General features: G+C 51.3%; 7 protein-coding genes across 7 annotated transcripts; 4 read left to right on the plus strand and 3 right to left on the minus strand.

The window, feature by feature from the left end:
* TrAtP1_006763 (uncharacterized protein) lies at positions 1-2807 on the minus strand (the record flags this gene model as incomplete). Its single annotated transcript, XM_066113257.1, has 4 exons — positions 1-377; positions 478-555; positions 1407-1506; positions 1572-2807. 4 exons carry the CDS (start codon positions 2805-2807, stop codon positions 1-3), a joined length of 1791 nt encoding a protein of 596 aa, XP_065969343.1.
* A 100-nt stretch (positions 2808-2907) lies between these two features.
* Positions 2908-4249, minus strand: TrAtP1_006764 (uncharacterized protein; the record flags this gene model as incomplete). The annotated part of the gene is made up of 2 exons (XM_014082405.2): positions 2908-4086; positions 4178-4249. The coding sequence occupies 2 exons, from the start codon at positions 4247-4249 to the stop codon at positions 2908-2910; spliced, it is 1251 nt and encodes a 416-aa protein (XP_013937880.2).
* Positions 4250-6564: 2315 nt separating this feature from the next.
* On the plus strand, positions 6565-8737 carry TrAtP1_006765 (uncharacterized protein). The gene is made up of 4 exons (XM_014082404.2): positions 6565-7279; positions 7375-7465; positions 7523-7891; positions 7971-8737. Exons 1-4 carry the CDS (start codon positions 7022-7024, stop codon positions 8408-8410), a joined length of 1158 nt encoding a protein of 385 aa, XP_013937879.1. The 5' UTR covers positions 6565-7021; the 3' UTR covers positions 8411-8737.
* Positions 8738-10091: 1354 nt separating this feature from the next.
* On the plus strand, positions 10092-11468 carry TrAtP1_006766 (uncharacterized protein; the record flags this gene model as incomplete). The annotated part of the gene is made up of 3 exons (XM_066113258.1): positions 10092-10214; positions 10279-10592; positions 11423-11468. The coding sequence occupies 3 exons, from the start codon at positions 10092-10094 to the stop codon at positions 11466-11468; spliced, it is 483 nt and encodes a 160-aa protein (XP_065969344.1).
* A 308-nt stretch (positions 11469-11776) lies between these two features.
* On the plus strand, positions 11777-12658 carry TrAtP1_006767 (uncharacterized protein; the record flags this gene model as incomplete). Its single annotated transcript, XM_014082403.2, has 1 exon — positions 11777-12658. One exon carries the CDS (start codon positions 11777-11779, stop codon positions 12656-12658), a length of 882 nt encoding a protein of 293 aa, XP_013937878.2.
* A 3752-nt stretch (positions 12659-16410) lies between these two features.
* TrAtP1_006768 (uncharacterized protein) lies at positions 16411-17338 on the minus strand (the record flags this gene model as incomplete). The annotated part of the gene is made up of 2 exons (XM_014082401.2): positions 16411-17013; positions 17234-17338. The coding sequence occupies 2 exons, from the start codon at positions 17336-17338 to the stop codon at positions 16411-16413; spliced, it is 708 nt and encodes a 235-aa protein (XP_013937876.1).
* Positions 17339-19566: 2228 nt separating this feature from the next.
* On the plus strand, positions 19567-19926 carry TrAtP1_006769 (uncharacterized protein; the record flags this gene model as incomplete). Its single annotated transcript, XM_014082546.2, has 1 exon — positions 19567-19926. The coding sequence occupies one exon, from the start codon at positions 19567-19569 to the stop codon at positions 19924-19926; it is 360 nt and encodes a 119-aa protein (XP_013938021.2).
* Positions 19927-21009: the final 1083 nt, after the last annotated feature.

Below are 21009 nucleotides of genomic sequence, written 5' to 3' on the forward strand. Positions count from 1 at the left end.
TTATAAGTCAGCCTCATAACCCATAGCGCATATGCCCTCCTGAGCTGTGCGTGGCCAAGAGCAAAAGAGCACGTGCTGGTTTCTTACCTGCAGCCCCACGATGACAGCATTTAGGTTCAGTACTGGTTTCCAGTCCTCCCGCAGAATGTTCAAGCACACCTTGCCTTCCAGGTCGATATTAGGATGGTAAATCTTTTCCATGCATCGCACTTTTGGAGGCTCGTGAGGGAAGTTCTGGTTGATGGCAAAATCGAAAGTGAACCTGGCCCCTCGGTACATGCCCTCGTCCGGCTCGATACTTAGGATAAAGTTCAGAATGTTGTCAGGGTCCGGGAAATCCGTTCTCATCGTGGCACCGAGTGATAGTTCTGATAAATCTGCAATTTTTGGTTGCAAACAGCCACCTGTTAGCTACCCTGTCATGCAATAGCAGAGCGAGGCTGGAAGGGGTATTTCGGATGGGGAGAGGAAGCTTACCTTTCTGCACTCGTAGCTGCGCCGCCGTCACCTTCTTCCTCTTGCCCCCAGCGGCCTGGCCCTCGGCATTCTCAGCCTCTTTTTGCTTTTTTTTTCTAAATAAAATAGGCGTTAGGAATCTCCGTGGTAGAATATAAGCTGGGCGCGTGCCTAGTACCATAGACCATATGTTCAACATCTTGGGCTGTTGGAGTGTCGCCGGTGTGACCGATATCCTGAAAAAGGCTGGCTGCAAGAAGAGAAAAATGAGAGACGAAAGACAAGAGAAATGCTTTTGACGAGTGAGAAAAAAAGGGCCTAGACCGCCGATGTGGAAGAGGACTGAGCCTTTCGATTTGTGCACAAAAGGTGATGTTTTGGATAACAAGGAAAAGCAACCGTTCATCGGCGGGGACCGATGTTGCCTTGCCTGCTGGAGATGCTGTCACACAGTCGCGATAAGATAAGGCTCCCCGTACTCCATAGTTTTTTATGCGTTCATAATCTTACACTGGCCGGAGTTTATGCGGCAACAAACACGCGCAGAGCGCATACTCTTACTGTGCTACATATATACGGACGACGAAATAAACACAAGCATTTAGGTCATTAAATCATTGAATAGATAGATTTCCATGTTTCCTCTCTAATATCCTTTCTCTCTACTTAGTAGGCACACCGCAAAAAATTTCTTCCAAACTATCTGCAAAACTCTTTTTTTTTTCGTCTCAGGTTGCCTATTCCATCCCGTGTGAACAAAGAAACATGCTAAAAACATTAATGCCTTAATAACGTTACAAGCCAAGGTATATCTGTATATGAAAATAATTTGTCTAATAGGCAACCCCGTATATTCCTGGAAAACCACAACCGCAAAAGTCTTGATCGGAGTTGCATCCGATCTTTTTTAATTTATCTTCTGGCGAAGCAGCACATGAGACCCGTCTTACCCAGGAACCAGAGGAACCCGATGAAGCGGACGAGAGACAGCACGGCGGTGGCATACAGAAGGAACTTGAAGAAGCTGGCAGTGCGGTTGGAGGCAGATCCCTAGAGTAGTTGTTAGTTATCAGAAGCATTCTGGCAGAGACCGTACCAAAGAAGCTAGTACTTACCACAAAGCCGACTTGGCTAAAGCTGTCGGTGGTGACACCGATGATCAAAACAATGTTGGTAAACAACCAAGAAACGACCAGACCGGTACGGAAAGACTTGTAACCATCTTCCACGTCCTTCTTCTCAATCTCTTCCTCATCCTTGAAGGGAGCCAGGGCTCGTCGCACAGTCTGTTCGAACTGACTGTCGATATCCTCTTGCTCCTTTTCAATTTCTTCGACAACCACTTCGTTCTTCTCGCCCTTCTGGACATTGGCAGACGGGAGAGCCTCAGCCTTATCGGAACCCTTGGTACCCCAAGACACATCGTGCCAGTTGTTGAAAGCGTAGACCATGAGAATGTTGATGTAGGTCGACATGAGCAACAGGTAGTGGGGGAAAGAGTGGAACATGTGCCAGGGATCGAGGTACAGGAAAGAAGCAATGAAGTAAAGGCCGTAAATGGTAATCAGGGCAATGATGATGACACCTGCGGCACTCGCACCGAAGAAGAAACTCTTGACAAAGTCTTCGCCGTTGTCAAAGTTGATCTGCTGGTCGAGGGGTGTCTTGAAAGCGGTAACAACCAAGAAGACGGAAAGAACCAAGATGTAACCCTGAATTAAAGCAAAGACCATGAAAGAAGCAATATAGGTGAACTTGGAACCCTTTGGTCTGTTACCTAGAGCAAGGATAAACTGCAAGATGACGAATGCAAGATAGATATATTTCAAAAGCGTGTTGACAATGGGCGTCGCGGTATCTCCAAAGGGGAAAGCGTGATGCTCATTGGTGTTGCTGGATGGAATAGAAGGAGTACCGACAAGGTCCATGATGACAGTGGTGGTAAGGTAGTAAGAAGCCAGGGAGAACCAAGAGAAGATGACGTTGAGGAAGTTGTAAATAAGCTGGATGTGCAAGAAGAACATGCGGATGATGTTGTGGCCACTCTTGTACATTCGGCCAAAGTGCATCAGAGAGTACAGAGAGGCAGCAAACGAACCGTTGAGCCAACGACGACGCTGACTGATGAATTCGGCGGCACCTTCGGGAACATCAGTCTCACCCTTGGCAGCCTTGATGTAGGTCAAATGCCATTTCTGACCAGCCTTGGCGACCAGCTCGAAACAAAGAATACGATCTTCGGCCAAGAACATGTTCTTCTTGAAAATGTTCATGCCGTCGATACCCTTCTTACCGAGAAGCTTGGAAAGCGTGTGGTCACCATGGAAATACTGCTCCAGAGGGCGTCCCATGATGGCTCGGAAACGATAGGCAGAGAAAGCACCGGGCAACACAGAGACGTAGCCGAAAGAACTCTCCAGAGGCTTGTCAAGAATATTGGAAATCTTGTACTCAAAGTTCTGCACGGCGACCAGGGGGGTTGAGCAGCTTCTTGCCGCCCTTGCCCAACATGGCGTGAATCTCACCACAAGCACCACCAAGATCCTTGTCGTTGTAGAAACCCTCCCACAGAGCCAGCAGCGAACGAGGGCTGGGCTTGGTACCGGCATCAAGAAGAATACAGACTTCGGGGTTCAAAATTCGGCCAAAGGCGTTGAACAGCCAACGATGGGAGTTGATCTTCTTGGTGTTCTGCTGCTTCAAGCAGAAGATGAACTGCACAGGGGGCAGGTTTTGCGCGTTGTCAGCAGAAGGTCGGATGAGCTGCTGGTTAGGCGTGACGGAAAGCTGACTGGTGTACTCAAAAATGTGAGCGACGGTTTCCTTGCCGTCGACATCCTTCTTGACGACACCATCCTGGTACACACCAATGGTGGCGAGCACGTCCAGGGTGTTCTTGTCAGCCTTGTCGATACCGTCAAAGACAAAGCAGACGACAATCTTCTGCCAGGCGGGACCTCCCTTGTTCCAGAAAGTCGATTTCTTGAGGTTGACAATGTCTCGAATGTTTTGCATCACACCGTGCAGAGTTCTGGCAAGCAGAACCTTGTCTTCGTTGTAGTACGTGATGGCAATAAGAAGCTCCGTGTGGCGGTTGTACATGCGCGGCCGCAAATCGTAACCGTTCTTCAGGGTGAAGTCATTGGGATCACAGGTAGCGGCAGTGTATCGCATCTTGATAAACTCCTCGTTGCCGCCTTCAACATCGCGGTACTTGGGCTCAACTGCGTTTTTGATGGCACTGGGCACCGGGTAGTCGATACTCAAAACGGAGCCCTGGACAAGCTTGACCTTTCTGGTGTTGTAACGCTTCAGACCGCCACCGGCAGCGGGCTGCTGCTGTCTCTGCACCCAGCTATCATCATCGTTATCGTGGACAGTGGAGGCAGGGCGGGGAAAATCGTATCCCGGGCCCTGTCCGTACTGGTTGTAGCCATTGTCACTGCCCAAGCCAGGAGTGCCGATGGGTGATGCTCCAGGAGCATAAGACTCGGTGAGACTGTAAGCTGAGACAGGGCGGTCGGGAGGAGTTCCCGCGCCAAGTCGGTCATGCTCGTAGCCATGCGCGCCGGGCTCGTTGAGCAGATATCGTCCGGCTTCTTCCTCTTGCTCGTGGGGAGGCAAGTGGTACTAGAGAAGAGAAGACAGCGTTAGCCAAACCTTGCTTAACCTAATCTCGACATCGTCCTCAGCTCTTTAGGTGTTTTGGGTGGCTACTCACGCTACTGCCTGAGGGAAGATCCTGTAGCGGGTGTCCCCCGCCTGGGCCACCGCCGGCACCGTTGTATGCCATGATGGTCTATTTCTAAAGTGATATCAAGATGGCGGCTATGAAAATCGTGATGCTAACGAGCGTCTTTGGTGGGATGTTTGTTCGTAAATCGTGTCTAGGAAGTTGGCTCGCGTATGTAGGTACCAAATAGGTACAATATGGGGGGGGAACGAAAAAAATAGGGGACCCCAAAGAGAGAGAGAGGGACGAGAAAAATCTATTGAGCTCTATGCCAGCTTTGTTTGCGGAAAGCAACCCGACCCCTAACGATACGAGCAATGAGGCACCAGCCTCGAGCGATGGGATTGAAGGTTGGGGAAGATGGAAGAGCGAGAGTTGACGACGAAGCCTGGTGGGCTGAAAAGAATAATAAGGGGAGGGAAAGGCTCTCGCGAACGATTCAGGAGATGCCCCAAGTGCTGCGTGCTTCTAGGATCTTGTTTCGGACAGTACGAAATGCATACAGTGCCCGGCCACTCGAGCGCTGGCCCAGAATAGGGGAGACTACATAGAACGCTAAGGGGCCTCGAGGGGGGGGAGCTGAGCCACCGCACCTGCACTGTACAGACTTCTCAAACAACAGGCGAACAGATTCACTGGGCATTCTTTGGGCTAGGCCTATCAGCCCCGAGTTAGCGTCTGCGGTGAGACAGCCGCAGCGAACGCTCGCTGTAAGACAGGAAAAGCAGCGCTGGGAGCTCGAGCAGAAAAACGGCCGGAGGCAGCAGAGTAGGTATCACCTGTCGTCATCACGTTGCCCCTCCCTTTATGCAGGAGGGTCTAGCAACTTGTCGCGTTGTTACATTCACTTGCACCTACAAGTACAAAGAAAACAAGATTTTGCTTGTTGCTGGACACCCACATTCCATCTCATGGCTCGTCACATCGTCACAAAGCCGCCGGCGATTTCGAGCTGTCAAGGCTGCGGCAGATGCTGAAAGAGCTCCCCTATGCTCGCACGAGCCGCAAAAGTGTCAAAATCTCGTATGGCTGTGGGCAAAAAAAAAAAGACATGGCGGTATCCGCTCTTGAAAGCCCGGGCCTGCAATAGCACCAGATGCTGACATCCAATCCCTGGAGCGCGGCTGACTGCGTCCCACTGTCTGCTGGAGAAGGACGTACAGTAGCTGGCACTGTGCACTCTCGGCTCGGTTCACTAATAAGCGTGTGCTCCTTATTCCAGCCACAGCAGTGCTTATAGAAGCTGCCCGGACGATATTTTGCGCATATTAGCATCATTCCGGCTCGTATATTGGACTGATTCCATCTCAATGTCCATCTCTTCATTAGCGATATTCCTCATCCATGCTTCATGTCCCCTCGCCCATATGCTCGGGAGCAGAGCGATCCGCTAGCCAGCCGTAGGGCTCTTCTCATCTCATCCACTGCTAGGCCTCTCTGATCGATACCAAAAATAGCACCAGCTAAAACCGATTGAGGCCAATGACAGCTCTGCGTCCGCAGCACTGTGGAGGCGGCGCAGCCATAGTCTGTTTCTGTTAGACTTGGATTCCACGCGTTAGTGGTAAGGCTTTTTGCTGATCTTATCATGGTACCGTGTTTACAGTGCGAGATGCCTGGGCGCGCCGAGGACGCTAGCTCTTGGCTAAGCACAGACTTGCTGAGGCTTTGCTGGAGGCACATGCTTTGTAAAGTTTGCGTGCCCGTCTTCTAAAATACATCCATGATATCCTTTGACCTCCGCATCATTGTTGGTACTGTAGGAGAGGTGTACCGTATACGAACAGTACCTGGCAAAGTCCGTCTTATGAGTAATCACCCGCCGGTGATGTGGCAGGCAATCGCTTCTACTTGTGCGCAGTGGCCTGCGTTGATGCCGCATCTCAAAGGCATCGATGCCCGGCAGCTCGCCCAGGAACCTGTAATAAGGCATTTTCCGCCTCCCGCAACCTAGGGGCCACATGCCAGTTAATATTAATCTGCCAGTCTGGGCGATTAGATTCAATTTGCGCCAGCCCCACTGACAATTCGGCAGACGTTGCAATTCTTCTCTGTCTGGTACTTATTGTCCGGCGCCACTACCCAGATGCAATAGAGACGATACTGCACGTACATAGCATCAACCTGTGAATAGATGCGCGAACAGGCCACGAACAGAATGCCCTCTAGCCTATTCAGACGCCCAGCCGGGCCCTAGCGTGGATGCGCCGTCCGTACCAGATACGATACGAATCTGCATCGTCACGCTCGCTATCTGAGAACAATGTTTTGCGCCTATCGGCCTGCCCCATGCCTGGTGTTCCCGTACCGCGTATTGCAGTGTCCAATCGCCACCTTGTGGAAAAAATCCTCACTTTCTCGTACGGAGAATCTCTGGCCACACGAGTGGGAGGCGGTGCGTCTGGGTCGCTAAGCCCCTTTTGGCCGGGCGCGCCCCACTAAGGGATCGAGATGAAATTTCCCAACCGCAGACAGGATTTGTTCTCCTGAATTGCATGTACGGAGTTAGGAGTATCAGGGAGTACGTGTCTGTGCCTGGCAAAGAGCGGTCTTCACAACAACCTCACGCCCACGCGCCTCTTGCATAGTCTTCATTTCTTCTCTTCTTCTAGAAGAAGCCTCTCGTTTGACCCATCGTCGTCTTCTCCCTTCCGACGCAGATCGCGCCATCTCCGCCCCCAGAGACTTTCGCGTGGAACCCACCCTTAGCGACTCTGTCAAGCCAGCCTCTCATTTCACCCTCATCTTCACCCTCACTCTCGTTACCGCTGCCCGTAGTGCAGCATTGCTCGTTGCCTGGCTGTCTGAGCGTCTCTACCAGTTAGCTTCACAATGTCAGACAAAAAGAACGACGACTATGGCCATCGGGATGCCGAGATGGGCGATGGCGGAAAGGTCGAGACGGCCTACTCTCGCTCGCCCTCGCCTCGAATGGCTGCTCCAACGGGCTTTAATTTGTCCAAGATCGACAACAGTCCGGGGGCGTCTGTCCTGGGTTACTGCTTGGCCTCCATCAGTATGACTGTTGTCAATAAATTCGTCGTGTCTGGCTCCTCATGGAACATGAACTTTTTATATCTTGCTATTCAGGTACATATTGCTCTTCAAAACCTCTCATCCATTTTTTTTTTTCCATTTTGCTCTTCCTTTATTTCAAAACACGGCAATGTCTAACTATAAAATAGTCCATTGTGTGCTGTGTTGCTATTCAGGCTTGCAAGCAGGCCGGTCTCATTACCAACCTTTCTGCGTTTGACGTTGAAAAGGGCAAAAAATGTTAGCTCTTGTTGTCTGAGAGAGTTGTGGATTGACAAAGTTGCTAAATTTGTACAGGGTTCCCAATTTCTGTTCTTTTGGTTGGTATGATTTATACCGGCGCCAAGGCTCTTCAATACCTGTCCGTGCCTGTATACACCATCTTCAAGAACTTGACTATTATTGTCATCGCCTATGGAGAGGTGCTCTGGTTTGGCGGAAGCGTCAGCCCAACCATTCTTCTCTCCTTTGGCTTGATTGTTTTCAGCTCCATCGTTGCCGCGTGGGCTGATGCCGATGCTGCTAGGGGTTCATCAAAAGCATCTCAATCCCTTGCCACTCTGCAGGTCGGCTATACCTGGATGGCCCTGAATGTGTTTTGCCAAGCTGCTTTTGTTCTCGGTATGCGCAAGGTCATTAAGAAGATGGGCTTCAAAGACTGGGACAGTAAGTGTTTCTCCTTATATATATATATATATATATATCCGCCAAGATTTGATAACAAGTGCTAACCATTCCCTTCCAGCCATGTTCTACAACAACTTTTTGACCATTCCGGTCCTGATTGTTGGCTCACTTCTGCTTGAGGACTGGTCTGCTGAAAACCTGGCTCGAAACTTCCCCGCAGAGACTCGAAACAGTCTCATCATCGGTATGATCTACTCGGGTCTGTGTGCTATTTTCATTTCATACTCGTCTGCCTGGTGCATTCGTGTTACTTCTTCTACCACTTATTCGATGGTGGGAGCTCTGAACAAGCTTCCCATCGCTGTCAGTGGCCTTATTTTCTTCGATGCCCCCGTTACTTTTGGCAGCGTGTCTGCCATCATCATTGGTTTCTTCAGTGGTCTTGTGTATGCCTGGGGCAAGGTTCGCCAGACCGAGAAGGCCAAGATGTCCCTTCCGGTGACCAAGCCTGTCATGAGTGCCAGTTCTCAGAGCAACAACGACGCGTCAAACTCGTGAAGCTCTGGCTTCAATAGATTAAAAAGACTTGAAGGGGATGGAAAAGAATGGAAAAGGATGATAAAGGATGGGCAGCGGAGTTTGAGTATTTATGCTGCTATTGGGAAGTTATAGAATTATGTGGGATTGTACTCTAGATTTATCCGGCCAACGTGTGAAGATGTCAAGATTTAATGATGGCAGTGTTCTTGTCATGATGATTACGATTCTTTAAAGACATTTCAGGACATGATCAATATTTTCCCGTGTGAGAGAACCAAGTCCGGAGTAACCGATGCAAGAGAAAGGCTTCATCGCTTCAGAATGCCACTTGGTAAGATACCTACGATGCCAATTGTCTTCACCAAGGCCTGAATCTTCGTACATTCGAGTATAGCAAGAGCCGGCGAACATTATGTAAACGTCCAAGAGTGCCTAACATGGTATATCTGTAACGAGCTTATCCCAAAAACGCGCATTCTCCGCTGCAATCCGGACATCGCCCAGGTTCCAGAACGAAGGATCTGCACGATGCCATCTAGTCATATTTTAGAGTTGCAATTCCTCGTACTGCCGGCCCACGCAGTTTGTGTGCCTATCTGCAGGACTTGCCTATAAGATGAGACTGCAAACTAGGTAGTATCTAGATTTGCGGTGAGATTGACTCTGGCCGCGACTTTGCGGGACAAGAGATGGCAATCCTGCTCAAATTGAGTGCCTCGATATTGCCCATACCTCGTATTCCGTGCGCTGTATGCAATATTCTTTGCCTGATTGGCGACCACGAGTCCACGAGTAAGACTTGCACGTGCGAAACGTGCTCGCCTCTAAACCACACCACACCCCCTTGCGCGAGGACTGTTCATTTTACGGGTGTTCATGCTCGAGAATGGCGGGGAGCGAGCGTGATTTGCTGGCCACCGGTAAATTGTTAATTTACGGGGAAACAGAACTTGCTGCAAGTGTGGCATCTTAGCTCGGGACCAAAGCACAGAGTAAGCAAGGGGATTGACGAGGGCAAGAAAAGCCAAGGAAACAGCTACTTTTCACTTTTCCTGTTCTCTGGTTCTTGGTGGATCATTTGCACCGGGAAGATGCCTGCTGCGTGCCCCCAAGTACGGTTTTTTCTTTCCTCATCCTGGACTGTGCTACTGCAACGCCCCCGTGGAGGAAGAATCTCGCGCAAGCCGCCCAATAAAATGAAGAAACCATCATTGGATCCAGGGACGGCTGGGCTTGATTAGTAGGGGAAAAAAAACGTTTCTTTTCGTCCCACGCGGGCTGCGAGGCGCTGCAGGTAGCGGAGTTGCAGGTGGCACCAGGTGGTTTACCCACTGGACACGCGAGGCATCTTCAAGCCTCTTTACTGTATTCCAATGTGATTTATCCGAGGGCCAGAGTCTTTGCTGCAAGGCTCGTTGGGAGCGATGGCCGGCAGCGAAAAGCAGCCGATTGAACCGCATTACGTGTCCACGGAGCAGAAGAATCAATCGGAATACGGAGAACATGCCACTCGTGTATACGTACCCTTCACCCTAGACGCCCACTATGGCTCCGTACAGTAGAGACACCGCACGGCAGTAGCGGATCGAGTGTCAAATCAAGACGGTCAGCGTCTAGATGTAATTAAAGAGAGCCCGAGAGAAAAAAAAATCGGTAGCACGCCCAGCCGGCGCATTGCCGTGAATCTTATTCCAGCAAAATGGATTTGATGCAAACCAAAAATCCACAACGTTGCAGCCAGGCTGCCGTTCAGCATTGGCGGACAGAAGACAGCCTGAGCATGGAAGGCATTGAAGCAAGGTCCACCCTCGCCAGGAATGAGGTGAGTGCTAGTACAGAGTCACGATAGTGCTCGTCGCAGTGCGACTCGGACTAACAGCTACTAGCAGGTGGTAAACAATCAAATAGTGGCGCTGCAACGGGGGAGCGGATCCCACGGTGCGATCCCACAGTATCCGGACGGTCCCTCCCAGCGGTGCGGCGCCCCACCGCGCGCAGCTCCCGCGGCCACTCAGCGCCTCCCCCAGCCCCTGGCACCGGTCCAAAACAGCCCAAAACAAGAGGCTGTCAGAGGGCCCGCCGGCGCGAGATGCACTGTGCGCGGCCGCTGCGAAGTGCAGGCGGCTAGGCTCCAAGCGGCTCTAGCTCCCTGGCGCTGCCCCTGGCGCCAGAAACGCCCTCCCATGGCCAAACCGGGGGGGTCCATCTTTCTGCGTTCTTTGCTGTGCAGCAGCGTTCAGAAGGGCGAGCTTGGCGGGCAGGGCCCTGTAAAGAGCTCGTGCTTCAGCGCCCAGCTGCGTGTCGCTCTGCCGCCCGCCCCAACCCAAGCGCAGTTCCTTCTTTCGCTTCTCACCCAAACCTCCACTGCGCCCTCTTTTCCTCGCCGTCAAACGACAATCAGCACAGAAGAAAACACCGAGCGTCCAACGAACCTGGGAAAGGCTGCCGCAAGTCTGTTTCTCTTTCGTTCGTTTTTCTTCCTCCTCGACAGTCGCCAAGGCCGATTATGTCGTTCTATTCGTCTTGATCCAGCATCTTGTTGTTGTTTACCACTCACACTCGCTTCTCTTTTTTCAACTACCTTTTTTGTTTAATTTTTTGGATTCGTTTTGTTTGAGCTAGACTCAGTCCACTCCTTTCTTCCAATTTCCCGCCGTTCTTCAACCTTGAACTGCGTTACGAGACAAAGCGCTCGCCTTCTTTGGCCGAAGACATCTACTCGAATATCAACACGTTTAAGCGACAAGAAAAGAAAAAGACCAAAATCAACTATTGGAAAGACGCTGCCGATCCGTATTATCCGCTGAATTCGCTCGACGCCTTGTTGTTAACGAATCCGACTTGAACGGACCCCATCTCGTCACTGTGAATCACCGAGCGCTACCATCTATTGTCACAAAGAAATCACCCAAGATGGACACGACCTCGTATCTCGTTGCGAGGGACATTACGGAGCTGCATGAAGGTGAGGAATCTCAGAGGCATGGGCGCATGCTGCTATCCTATCACGGCTACTAACATCTATCCCAGTGATGAGACTGGTCCCGAGAGCAAAAGACTGCGTCAAGTGCGATGACACGTCCAAGCTTCAATGTCCTTCTTGCAATTCCAATGAGAGCTGTCAGTTTACAGTTCCGCTCGATTGCACGCAATGTCCCACGTCCTTCTGCGCGCCAAATGATACGCCCTCGGCCGACAGTGGAAAGGGTAGTGGTGGTAGCAACGGGCCAAGTGCAGGCCCTATTGCCGGTGGTGTCATCGGTGGACTTGCTGCCATTGCCATCATCACGTACCTTGTCTGGAGATTCCTAATCAAGCCCAAGAGACAAAGCGCCCAGGCGGTCTATGGCGCCGAAGAGGGCGTAGCTGAGGGCAGCGAAAAGAATGGCAACCGAGTTACACGCCGCGGATCGACACATACTGTTCATTCCATTGCTTCGACTGTTCTCACTCGCGCTTCCAACATTATCCAAATCGCCTACATTCCCGGCGTCACCAACCGAGCCACTCCCACGTCACCCAATGTGCTGGTCCCCCCCCGTCCCGCCGATTCCCATGCACCACACCGAAGGATACCGCGATTCCGAGGCCGACCCTCACTTTTTCGTTCCCGGCAACTTGCGAGACTCGACATACTCTGGTATCTCTGCCTTTTCGGACCGAACTTCATTTGCTCCTCCTCGCTCGAGCGTTGCGTCTACCATCTTTGGCGGCGGCAAGCAGCAAGTTCTGACTCCGGCCCAGACCGGTATGCGTGCCAAGCCGACAATGGTGAGCGTCAAGTCTGGCTCCAGCGCCCCCAGCACGCCCCCTGTTCCCAGCATCGACTTTGACAAGTTCAACTCTTCCAAGCACCTACGACCTACGAGTGCGGCAAGCAATTTCAGCGTTGGATCTACTTTCCTCAACAGCGCCAACACCGTTACCCAAGCTCGCGCACAGGTTGTCAAAGTGGGAGGCTCTGGCCTGAGAATGGTGGAAATTGCGTCCAAGCCTGAGGCTAACGGATCTTCCACAACACTCGGCAACAAGTCACCAGAGACATTGCTCACCGTTACTACTCCACCCACGAGCCGAGGAGAGTCATCAGTTGAAGACCAGGGGCCATTCTCTGACCCTCCAGAGGGTGATATGAGCCCCAAGATCTCTGTTGAGGCTCCTTCTTCACCTGGCCGGGAAAGGGCGGCCACCAAAGAGGAGCAACATTCAGGCTCTCAGAAGCGTGATACGAGCCCCTTTGGTGATGAGCATGAAACTAAGGATTAATTCAATCAACCCTGAAGGCCTTTTTCTATATGTTGATTCCCATGACTCAATGATGAGCGTGATGGATGGGTTTTTTCTTTGTCTCCCTTTTGTCTTTTTCTTATACTCTTCGTGTTATACTTTTTTGGAGACTTGTGCTTTCTTCAGCGACGAGAGAATATCTTCAGTTACGGGTTTATGGCGTCTTTTTTTATACCGGGACAAAATGTCGCAGGGATTGATATGACAGATGGCGGCGTGGATCTTGAAGCAACAAATGGTGACATCTTTTTGTGTGCTCGATTTTACTTATTACTTTTGAATAGAAAACATGATTTGCTTGGCAATTGTGCTATTTATTTGTGTGAAAAGGATTACATCTTTAAACTCAACATCTCAATCTTGATTTCTCGTAGTAGACTCAGTCCATAATTTTGCGGATACTTACCGAAACTGTCTGTAAGCCAATATGCTGAGTGCAAGTCTCAAGGATAACGCCAAAGCGATAGTACCCAGGTAGTATGCCTTGTCGAATGTCAGTCGGAAAGCAAAGTACCTATCGGTTGACTATAGACAACAGAGGCGTTGCACATCAAACTAGTTGATAAGCCGACTATGGCCGATAGGCTGCTCAAGTTTCTGAATCTATACCTGGCCCCCCCTTGCTTGAAGGTGAACTTGGGACGCCACCGGGCTGCCGCGTCAAGACTATTCAACGCCCTTGCAGGGTTCAGATGATGAGATGGGAAAGACGGATGGGCAGCTAAGTCGCTCTTTTTTTTTCCCACACAGTCTATAAGTTTGTTTGGAAGAGTTTCAAAAACGTAAGAATAACATGCCATGTCTTTGAAAAGCCGCCGAGACGTGCACACCTCCTGGGGGGCTTCAGAAACCGTTAGATGGCGTGTAAGTTTGTGTAGAGGCTTCAGGTCCAATGCAAGAGAGCGGGGCAGCAACTTCACTTCTCTTATAGTGAGGCCTTTTTTTTCTTCTTCTTCTTCTTCTTCTTCTGCTTCTCCCTTGGCGTCTGCTCATATTTATCCTTTTTTTTTTTTTTTTTTTGTCTTTTTTTAGGTCAGCAATTAGTTGTTGGTTGGTTACCCAGGTGAAGACGGGAACTTTTGTTATCTTCTGTTGCGGGAGAGATGTTTAGTTTACGGTTAACTAAATTCGGTTGATGCTGCCGGTCTTGGCTTGGAGCTGTCACTTTTAGTTTCTTTTTTGAGGGGGGGGATTTTGACAGCAGAGTTATAGACGGTCCTGAACAAAACCTATATTGGTAACGCAAACTTGCGTTTTTCTGAATTGCTGAAAGGAGAAAACAGACAATCCTGTCAAAACAAGAGTGGAGAGTCTCAACAAAACAAAAGACACTAGAACAGAAAAAGTCCCATTCTGCGTTACGACACCACAAAAAAAAAAAAACACCAACTCAAGCCACTGAAGCAAAAAGAAAGAAGAAGCGTATGAGAATAAGTAGCCCGAAATGACATTTATTATCTGCAATTGGTCAAAGAAGAGGGGAAAAAAAATCAAGTTACTAGTCCCACACACACCAACCAGTCGTTTTCTTCCGTTATCCCGCATCCAAAGAAAGCTTTTTAGTTCGCAGTTAGTTCCGCATGGCGGGTTTGGTCTACTAGTATTTATGCGGAGTTGCCGAGTTACTTGGATCGCATCATGACCGTTTATAGAAGGCGAGGCTAGTATTCTCTCTTTGGGGAAGACAAATTAGTCGCAGTGAGAAGACGGGAAGCGAAATAGCATGGTTCCATGATTTTCGTGTCCTGTCTTTTTTTTTTTTCGTATTCATCAAGCTATCGTGGATTAAATCGCTTTCAAATTCTTGAGATTCTATAAGCCAGCAGCAGCATTTACCATGTGCTATCGTACGTTGATGGCCAACTTAGATCCAAAGAATGGGTAAAAAGAAACTCATTCAGTTCCATACAACTTTAAAACATTGATCAACCAAAAACTGCCCGTGAAAGCAAATTCTAATGCCGTCACACTCTCCACAAATAAATTCCCGTCGGAACTCTGCCGTGCACATCCCTACTCCAGTGATCGTCTCTCCTCTCTCCAAGCTTTCTCTCTCTCTCTCCTTACAAGCCACCTGGTGGTCAGCGTGGCCTTGTCAACGGCCTTGGCTGTAGATCGAAAACGCTAAATTGGTGCTCCAGTTTTCGCCCTACTGAGAGTTGGCAGGTACTTATGACACATCAGAGGCTCAAAACGCCCATGTATGGGAATCGAGCATATGGATGCCTTTTTTTCCGGGGGAGCAAAAGGGGCGCTTATCAAGGCTCAGAAGGGGATATACAAGTTGTGTGTACACCGCATAATTACATCATTGCGGATTATCATGATTTTGGAGTCTTCACATGTACAGATAGGTAGACGGATCGGCTGTGAGGATATGACGAGTGACACCGGGTTATGTCGATTGCACGTACTGTTACGTAGATAGCATGTAGTCTGAGAGCAAAGCAAAGGTACAGAAAGCCTTGCAACAGCCCCGAGTTCCGCCACGTCTTCAACAAAAAAACGTCAATGCAGTTTGGACTTTTCTTCTTCTTGCTTTTTCCCCTCTTTGGGCCAAAGTGGCGTAGGCCTGTCCCAAATCTCGCTCTTGTTTACAAAAGAAAAATAGAAAAAGGAGAGAAAAATAGAGAATAAGAGAGAAAAGGAAATTTTTGAACTTCTGACTGAGAGAAAAACAAGGAATTGTAGCTTCTAGCATCCAGCATTCCTTCTTCCGTACAATTTCGTCTAGAAACCAGATATAAGGATAATAAGAGGGGGGAAAAAAAGTAAAACAAATTCAATACAATATGGGATAATAACAGAAAATAGCATAGTAAATAAGAAAATGACAGATCCAACAAGATATCGCTATCAACACCCCTCCCATGAATGTGCCCAAGACGTATACGGTGATGTACTTTTTGTAACCCAAAATTTGAAAAGGGAGTAGCAGAGATGGAAACTGTCGGAGCAGGAAAGAAAAAAGAAATGAAACCAGACTCAACCGAAGACTCCTGGAACACCCACACGACCACCCATTCCAGATCTGTAGGGATAACGAACGCAAAAGAGAGTAGGAAATGGTGACGATGCAGGGAGAGATAAGAGGTGCCCCCGGCCTTGGAGACAGCAAGTTGGCTGGCGTTGATCGGTGGCGTGACAAATCGTCAGGTAAAGCCAGAGGAGGGGAATAAAGAAACGAGTTTATTGCTCCCAAAACAAATTCATCAGCGAGCCGCGTTCAGGTTGTCCAGTAGCGATATAAACAGATTGGGAATCGAGCGCCGCAGGATGATGCCGCCAATGTGAATTGTATGTGTGCGTCTGTGCGTGCACATGTCTTACGCCATGCGCCAATTCGAGGAGCCGTAAGTTTTAAATAAAGATGCGTTTTCTTTCTCTCTTCTTTTTTTTCCAAAAGTGCCGTCGTAATCATATAAAAATACTGAAAGCTCGTCCAACAGCGGGGGGAAGGGCTAAAAGAAAACAGAGCACCAGCTCTTGCTGCTGCGGAGTTGACGTCGCGTCAGCCCCGATCCATTCTATTCCCATCGAATGAGAGACACCTAGAGGATGCGATGTCAAGTTTCAACAAGTAGACAAAAGCATCAAAAAAAAAAACAAAAAAAAAAACAGAAAAACAGAAAAACCCGAGAGCATGCAGAATCAAGCGCGCGTTATCCAATCAACATGGCCCAGCCCTCAAGATGTATCGGAAGTTGGAAGATGAGACCCAATAGAGCTGCTCATAACACAATGCACTTGGACTTGCCCTTGCCACCGCCGCGCCCGTACTTGTGCGAATCTCGGCCTCCTCCGCCTACTTCGCCATTGCTTGTTCGAGTTCGGCCGCTTGAGCCCGCCGCGGGTCGTGAAGCCTGCTGGCGTTGCCGGCGTAGAATCCTCACGACGTCGTAGAAGGCCTTTTCTACGTTGATGCAATTCTTGGCTGAGGCCTCGACGAATTCACAGCCCAGCTCCCGAGCCAAAGCATGTCCCTCTTGGGTCGATACCTCGCGCTCGGTGACTCTGTCGCTCTTGTTGCCGACAAGCATGATGGGCACAGGCAGTTGCGAGTTGGTGGCAGAAAGAGGAGAGCCGGGGTATGACGGTGAGGAAGCTACCGACTCCTTGACGCGCTGGATCTGGTGGTGAAACCGCTTAATGCGAGTAAAGGATGAGCGGGATGCGATGCTGTAGACCAACACAAAACCTTCGCCGTCGCGAATCCATTGGTCTCGCAGCGCTGTGTACTCCTCCTGGCCGGCCGTGTCGAGCACCTCAAGCATGCAGGGCTGGCCATCAATGACCACCTGCTTGCGGTACGAGTCCTCAATTGTCGGGTCGTACTGTTGGCATCAACCGTTAGCTAAAACGTGTATCTCGCGGTAGACGACTCCCTATTGTTTCCGCTCCTCTTCCATTTCCCGCCACCGCTCAACCCAATGGGCCAGGAGAGGGGAAGCAGGAATTGCAGACGCTTTCTTTCTTTCTTTCTTTCTTTCTTCCTTGCATGTCTGTTCTGTTTTGCGCCTCGTAGCGAAGGGGGGGGGGAAGGGTTATGCTTACCGTCTCAACGAAATGCTGCAGACACAGCTGGATGGTCAAGGCCGTCTTGCCAACACCACCATCTCCCAGCACCACCAGTTTGTACAGCACCATTCTGCCCGCCATGATGGGCGCAAGTTAGTGGTCGAGCAACCGAGCTAAGGCTTTCAATCCTAGGGTTTTGGCCGGCGATTCCAAAAGGGCCCGCTAGCGGCGCTGCGAAAGGAGGAGGGGGATGGAGATGAGCAGCAAAAGCAATGGAAAAGGACGAGGCAGCGAGGCAGCAAAGCAGCAAAGCAGCTCGAGGGCGCGGCGCGGCGACGGAGCAATGGCTGAGGAGATGCGGTGCGAGCGGTGCAATGCAATTGGAAGCAGAGGGAGGTGGTTTTGGGGAGGGATGTTTGTGTCAGTTCCAGCACGGCCAAAAAGACGAAGATGCTCTGGGCGACCTTGGAGCTGGTCGGGGTGGATTGTGGTGGAGAAGCAGGAGTGGGTTCTGGGCGGGTCCGGCTTTGGAGTTGGGATAACAAGAGCCAAGAGGCTTGCTGATAGGGGGGCTCTGGAGGCGGTTACGGGAGAGCGGTTTAAAGAGGGACGCGGCCGTTCGCAGGGAAAATGGAGGCACAGGCGGGCTAGCAGGCCCAGCAACGGGCATGGAGGTGCTAATGCCACATGCAGCAGTATGTGTATGCAGCCTGTACATGCACGTCTGGAGCGTGGACGGACAGGCAGATACTGTAGGTACCTGGTATGCCTAGAGGAGCGGCGGATGGACAGGTGAATCACGCACGCAGCGCGGATCGGGGCTGTATTGACGACATCGGTCTGTAGCAGTACTCGCTGCGTATCTTGCCTGCATCTGGCGCCTTGGACAGCAGAGCAGAAAGTTTTGCTGGTGCGGAGAGCGTTCGAGGTCTAGGACGTTTGAGCCTAGTGGGAGGTGCTTGCGTGTAGCGCGAGGTGAGGAGCAACAGCCTGCGGCCACGCATGTACTTGTACAGGTACCAACACGTTGAGGCGCATTCTCCTCCAAGGGACACGCATTGGGCTGCTGCTTCAGCGAGGCCAGGCAGAAGAATGCCGCTCAATTAGCAGCGCCAAGCTGGTCCTAGCAGCACTGTCTGCGCTGAATAGCAGCGCCTTAGCTGCCAGTTAGTGGCAGCCGGAACCCCCCAGAGCTGCGCGCCCAGGCCCTGCCCCGGGCCGGCTAAGCCCTTCTGGGGACACAAAGCAGCCAACCCACGCAGAGGCTTTCGCTCGTACAGGCACGCGTACAGGTACTTGCCTGGCATGCTCGTACACTCGTACAGGCCCGAAGACACGCAGCAGCAGCACAGGCATCTGTCTCTGACCAATGATCCCCTATTCTGCTCTCTGCTCCCCTACAGGGCCCGTCTGCAACCTGCGTCCGCCGAGCAGCATGGCTTTTGCAGCCAGCAAGGCATGGATTGAGCTTGGAGCTTGCGGCCCCGACAACCCTGCGGTCAAAGCGTCTGGGGCGGCTTTGCTTGGTGCTTGTCTCGCTGCTGTCTGTGGACGGTATAACCCAGACCCTGGAAGCTTGCGATTGGTACCTCCGCGATACTTTGACCTAAGCCTGCAACGTAGACAATTAGCGGCCTAGATTATGTCAGAGCGCTGCAGCAAGGGAATCATCGGCATGGTTGGACCAGCACGAGCGAGCACATACTGTATACGAGTTGCGCACCTGTCGGTCGCATACCTATGCCGCCTGTATACCCTTGCGATGCGCTGTCTGGCAGTGTAAGACAGGGTTTTGGGCGAGCAGAGCAGCATCGTGATATGGAGCCTCGACATGTACAGTATGTATGTAGGCATTTAACGAGCTGCAGACTCATGCATCGAGATAAAAGTCCGAGCCGGAGACGAAGCATGGCCACTTACCTCTGGTCGTACCAAGCATGGGCCCAGTGCTACCCGAGAGGTACCCACGAGGTACAGTAGAGCAGTAGGTGTACTTTAGTTAGCAGTGCCTCCACTGCCGCCAGATGCTGGGCTTCGCAGTACCTGCCATGAAGGCCGTGAAATGATTCAATTTCCATGGATGCCAATTTGCGTTGAAGGGTCCACGACGACATCCGTACGTGATTAAACCACAAGGCTCTGCAGGCACCAGGTATCGGCGGAAATAAACCGAGCAGAGGTGCTAATATGCAGTAATACTGTACTGCTGATAGGATCAATACCCTTTCATTGGTGCTGGCCCAACGGGTGCGCACGGCAAATCCAGATCGAAACAGGCCTGGCCAGCCACGGCGGTTGGGCAGCATTTCTACCCTTCTTGTCCCCGGTTGGCCTTCAAACTTGCAACTCTCCAACTCCCGTCCCCAGCCATGCCAGCATTAGCCAGCCATAGCCAGCCAACCGCCATCAACCGGCGCGCCCAGCTATCGGCGCCAGTGGCCTCCATGGCCTGGCGCAGCCGAGCCAGTCGGAAGCAATTGATGGCCAGAGATGCAGCAAGGCCGCCATCACACGAGCACGACATGTGCCAACCTTGCGGGGGCCGCATCCCCAGCCCTCGCTCGCAAAGCTGGTTGGAATCTGCAAACTTGGCGAGGCTCGTCTCTCGTCCTTCGCGCCCTCATCCGGGGCGACCCGACGCCGCTGGCCATGCCGTCAAACCAGCGTCTCGCCTCTTGCTTGGGTCCGTTGCAAGCGTCGATGTCGGCGCAGCGATGCTGCATCCGTAGCGCGCTGCGGCTGGCGGAAGCGACGCGCTTTACGGAGCTTGGGAGCGTGGCAGCAGCATATCCCTACTGTACATACTTGTACAAGCAGTATATAGTAGCATCAAACGGCGAGCCTCTGAGGACGGGGTTTGGGGTTTGGGGTTTGGGACTTGGGACTTGGGACTTGAAGCTATCGATCTGCAGCGCCGGCTGAGCTAGCGGTCGGCACCGCAGTTTCACAGGCTTGGCTGTCCGCTGAGCATCGACTATTCTACTCTTAGGTACTAGTTGTAGCAGCACGGAGCTAGTCATTGATACTTGACAATGTCTGGCTGAAAGTCTGAGATCCCAGCATGGCCGCTACGAGATGTACGGGCAAGGAGCGTGATATCAATGGTCTGATTCCCCGTCGTCTTGCCCCGATATTATCCTCTTGCGATACTAATGCGGAATCCGCTCCCTTGCTAGCATCTGCAGACAGAAGCTAAAGAGACGAAGGGGACAAGAGCTGAAGGAGAAGGAAGAGGAGAGGCTATTTGATCGGCTCTCTCGCAAAGCCAAGGACAGACAGATTTTGACGGTACTCGAGAGCGTCTAGGCTCGGCAGCATCTCCTTCGGCAATCATCCCTACCACGCCGAAGGCCTCTGCTTACTGTACTGTACAAGCTCCGAGTGCGTGCCTAGACACTCACCTCTGTATCGCGTATTCATGCACAAGGCCGTGCGCAAACGGGGGTCACAGAGGACGAACCCCCCGCAGAGTAAGCTGAGGATGCGTCTGCTCGTGCATCTTGCCATAATCAGCATGCCTCTCCTGTGTGATGACAGCTGCAGCGGCCCTGCTCTGGCAATGCCCGCCTATTTATCTGTACATGCGCGCTAGGTATATATTACTTCGTCAGCTTCTTACACGCGCCATGTAGCCGGCAAGTCTCGGTGCTTGGCGCTCTCCCCAGGCTGAAGGCTGAAGAGTCAAGACTCGCAACAACTCGACCCATATTATGACGAGTCCACCATGCTGTATCGATGCAGCGAGCCGGTACGGGACACTGGAGCTAGGGCACTCGGCGTGGAGAGATCGATCAGAGCGAGCGGAACGTGGA

Source organism: Trichoderma atroviride, chromosome 3, assembly GCF_020647795.1.
Source record: "Trichoderma atroviride chromosome 3, complete sequence".
Lineage (NCBI taxonomy): Eukaryota > Fungi > Ascomycota > Sordariomycetes > Hypocreales > Hypocreaceae > Trichoderma > Trichoderma atroviride.

Bases quoted from the DNA above. Each gene is read 5' to 3' on its own strand.
- TrAtP1_006765 (XM_014082404.2), top strand. From the start codon at position 7,022: ATGTCAGACAAAAAGAACGACGACTATGGCCATCGGGATGCCGAGATG. The intron at 7,280-7,374 runs GTACATATTGCT...ACTATAAAATAG, and splicing joins TTTTATATCTTGCTATTCAG to TCCATTGTGTGCTGTGTTGC. The intron at 7,892-7,970 runs GTAAGTGTTTCT...ATTCCCTTCCAG, and splicing joins GGGCTTCAAAGACTGGGACA to CCATGTTCTACAACAACTTT.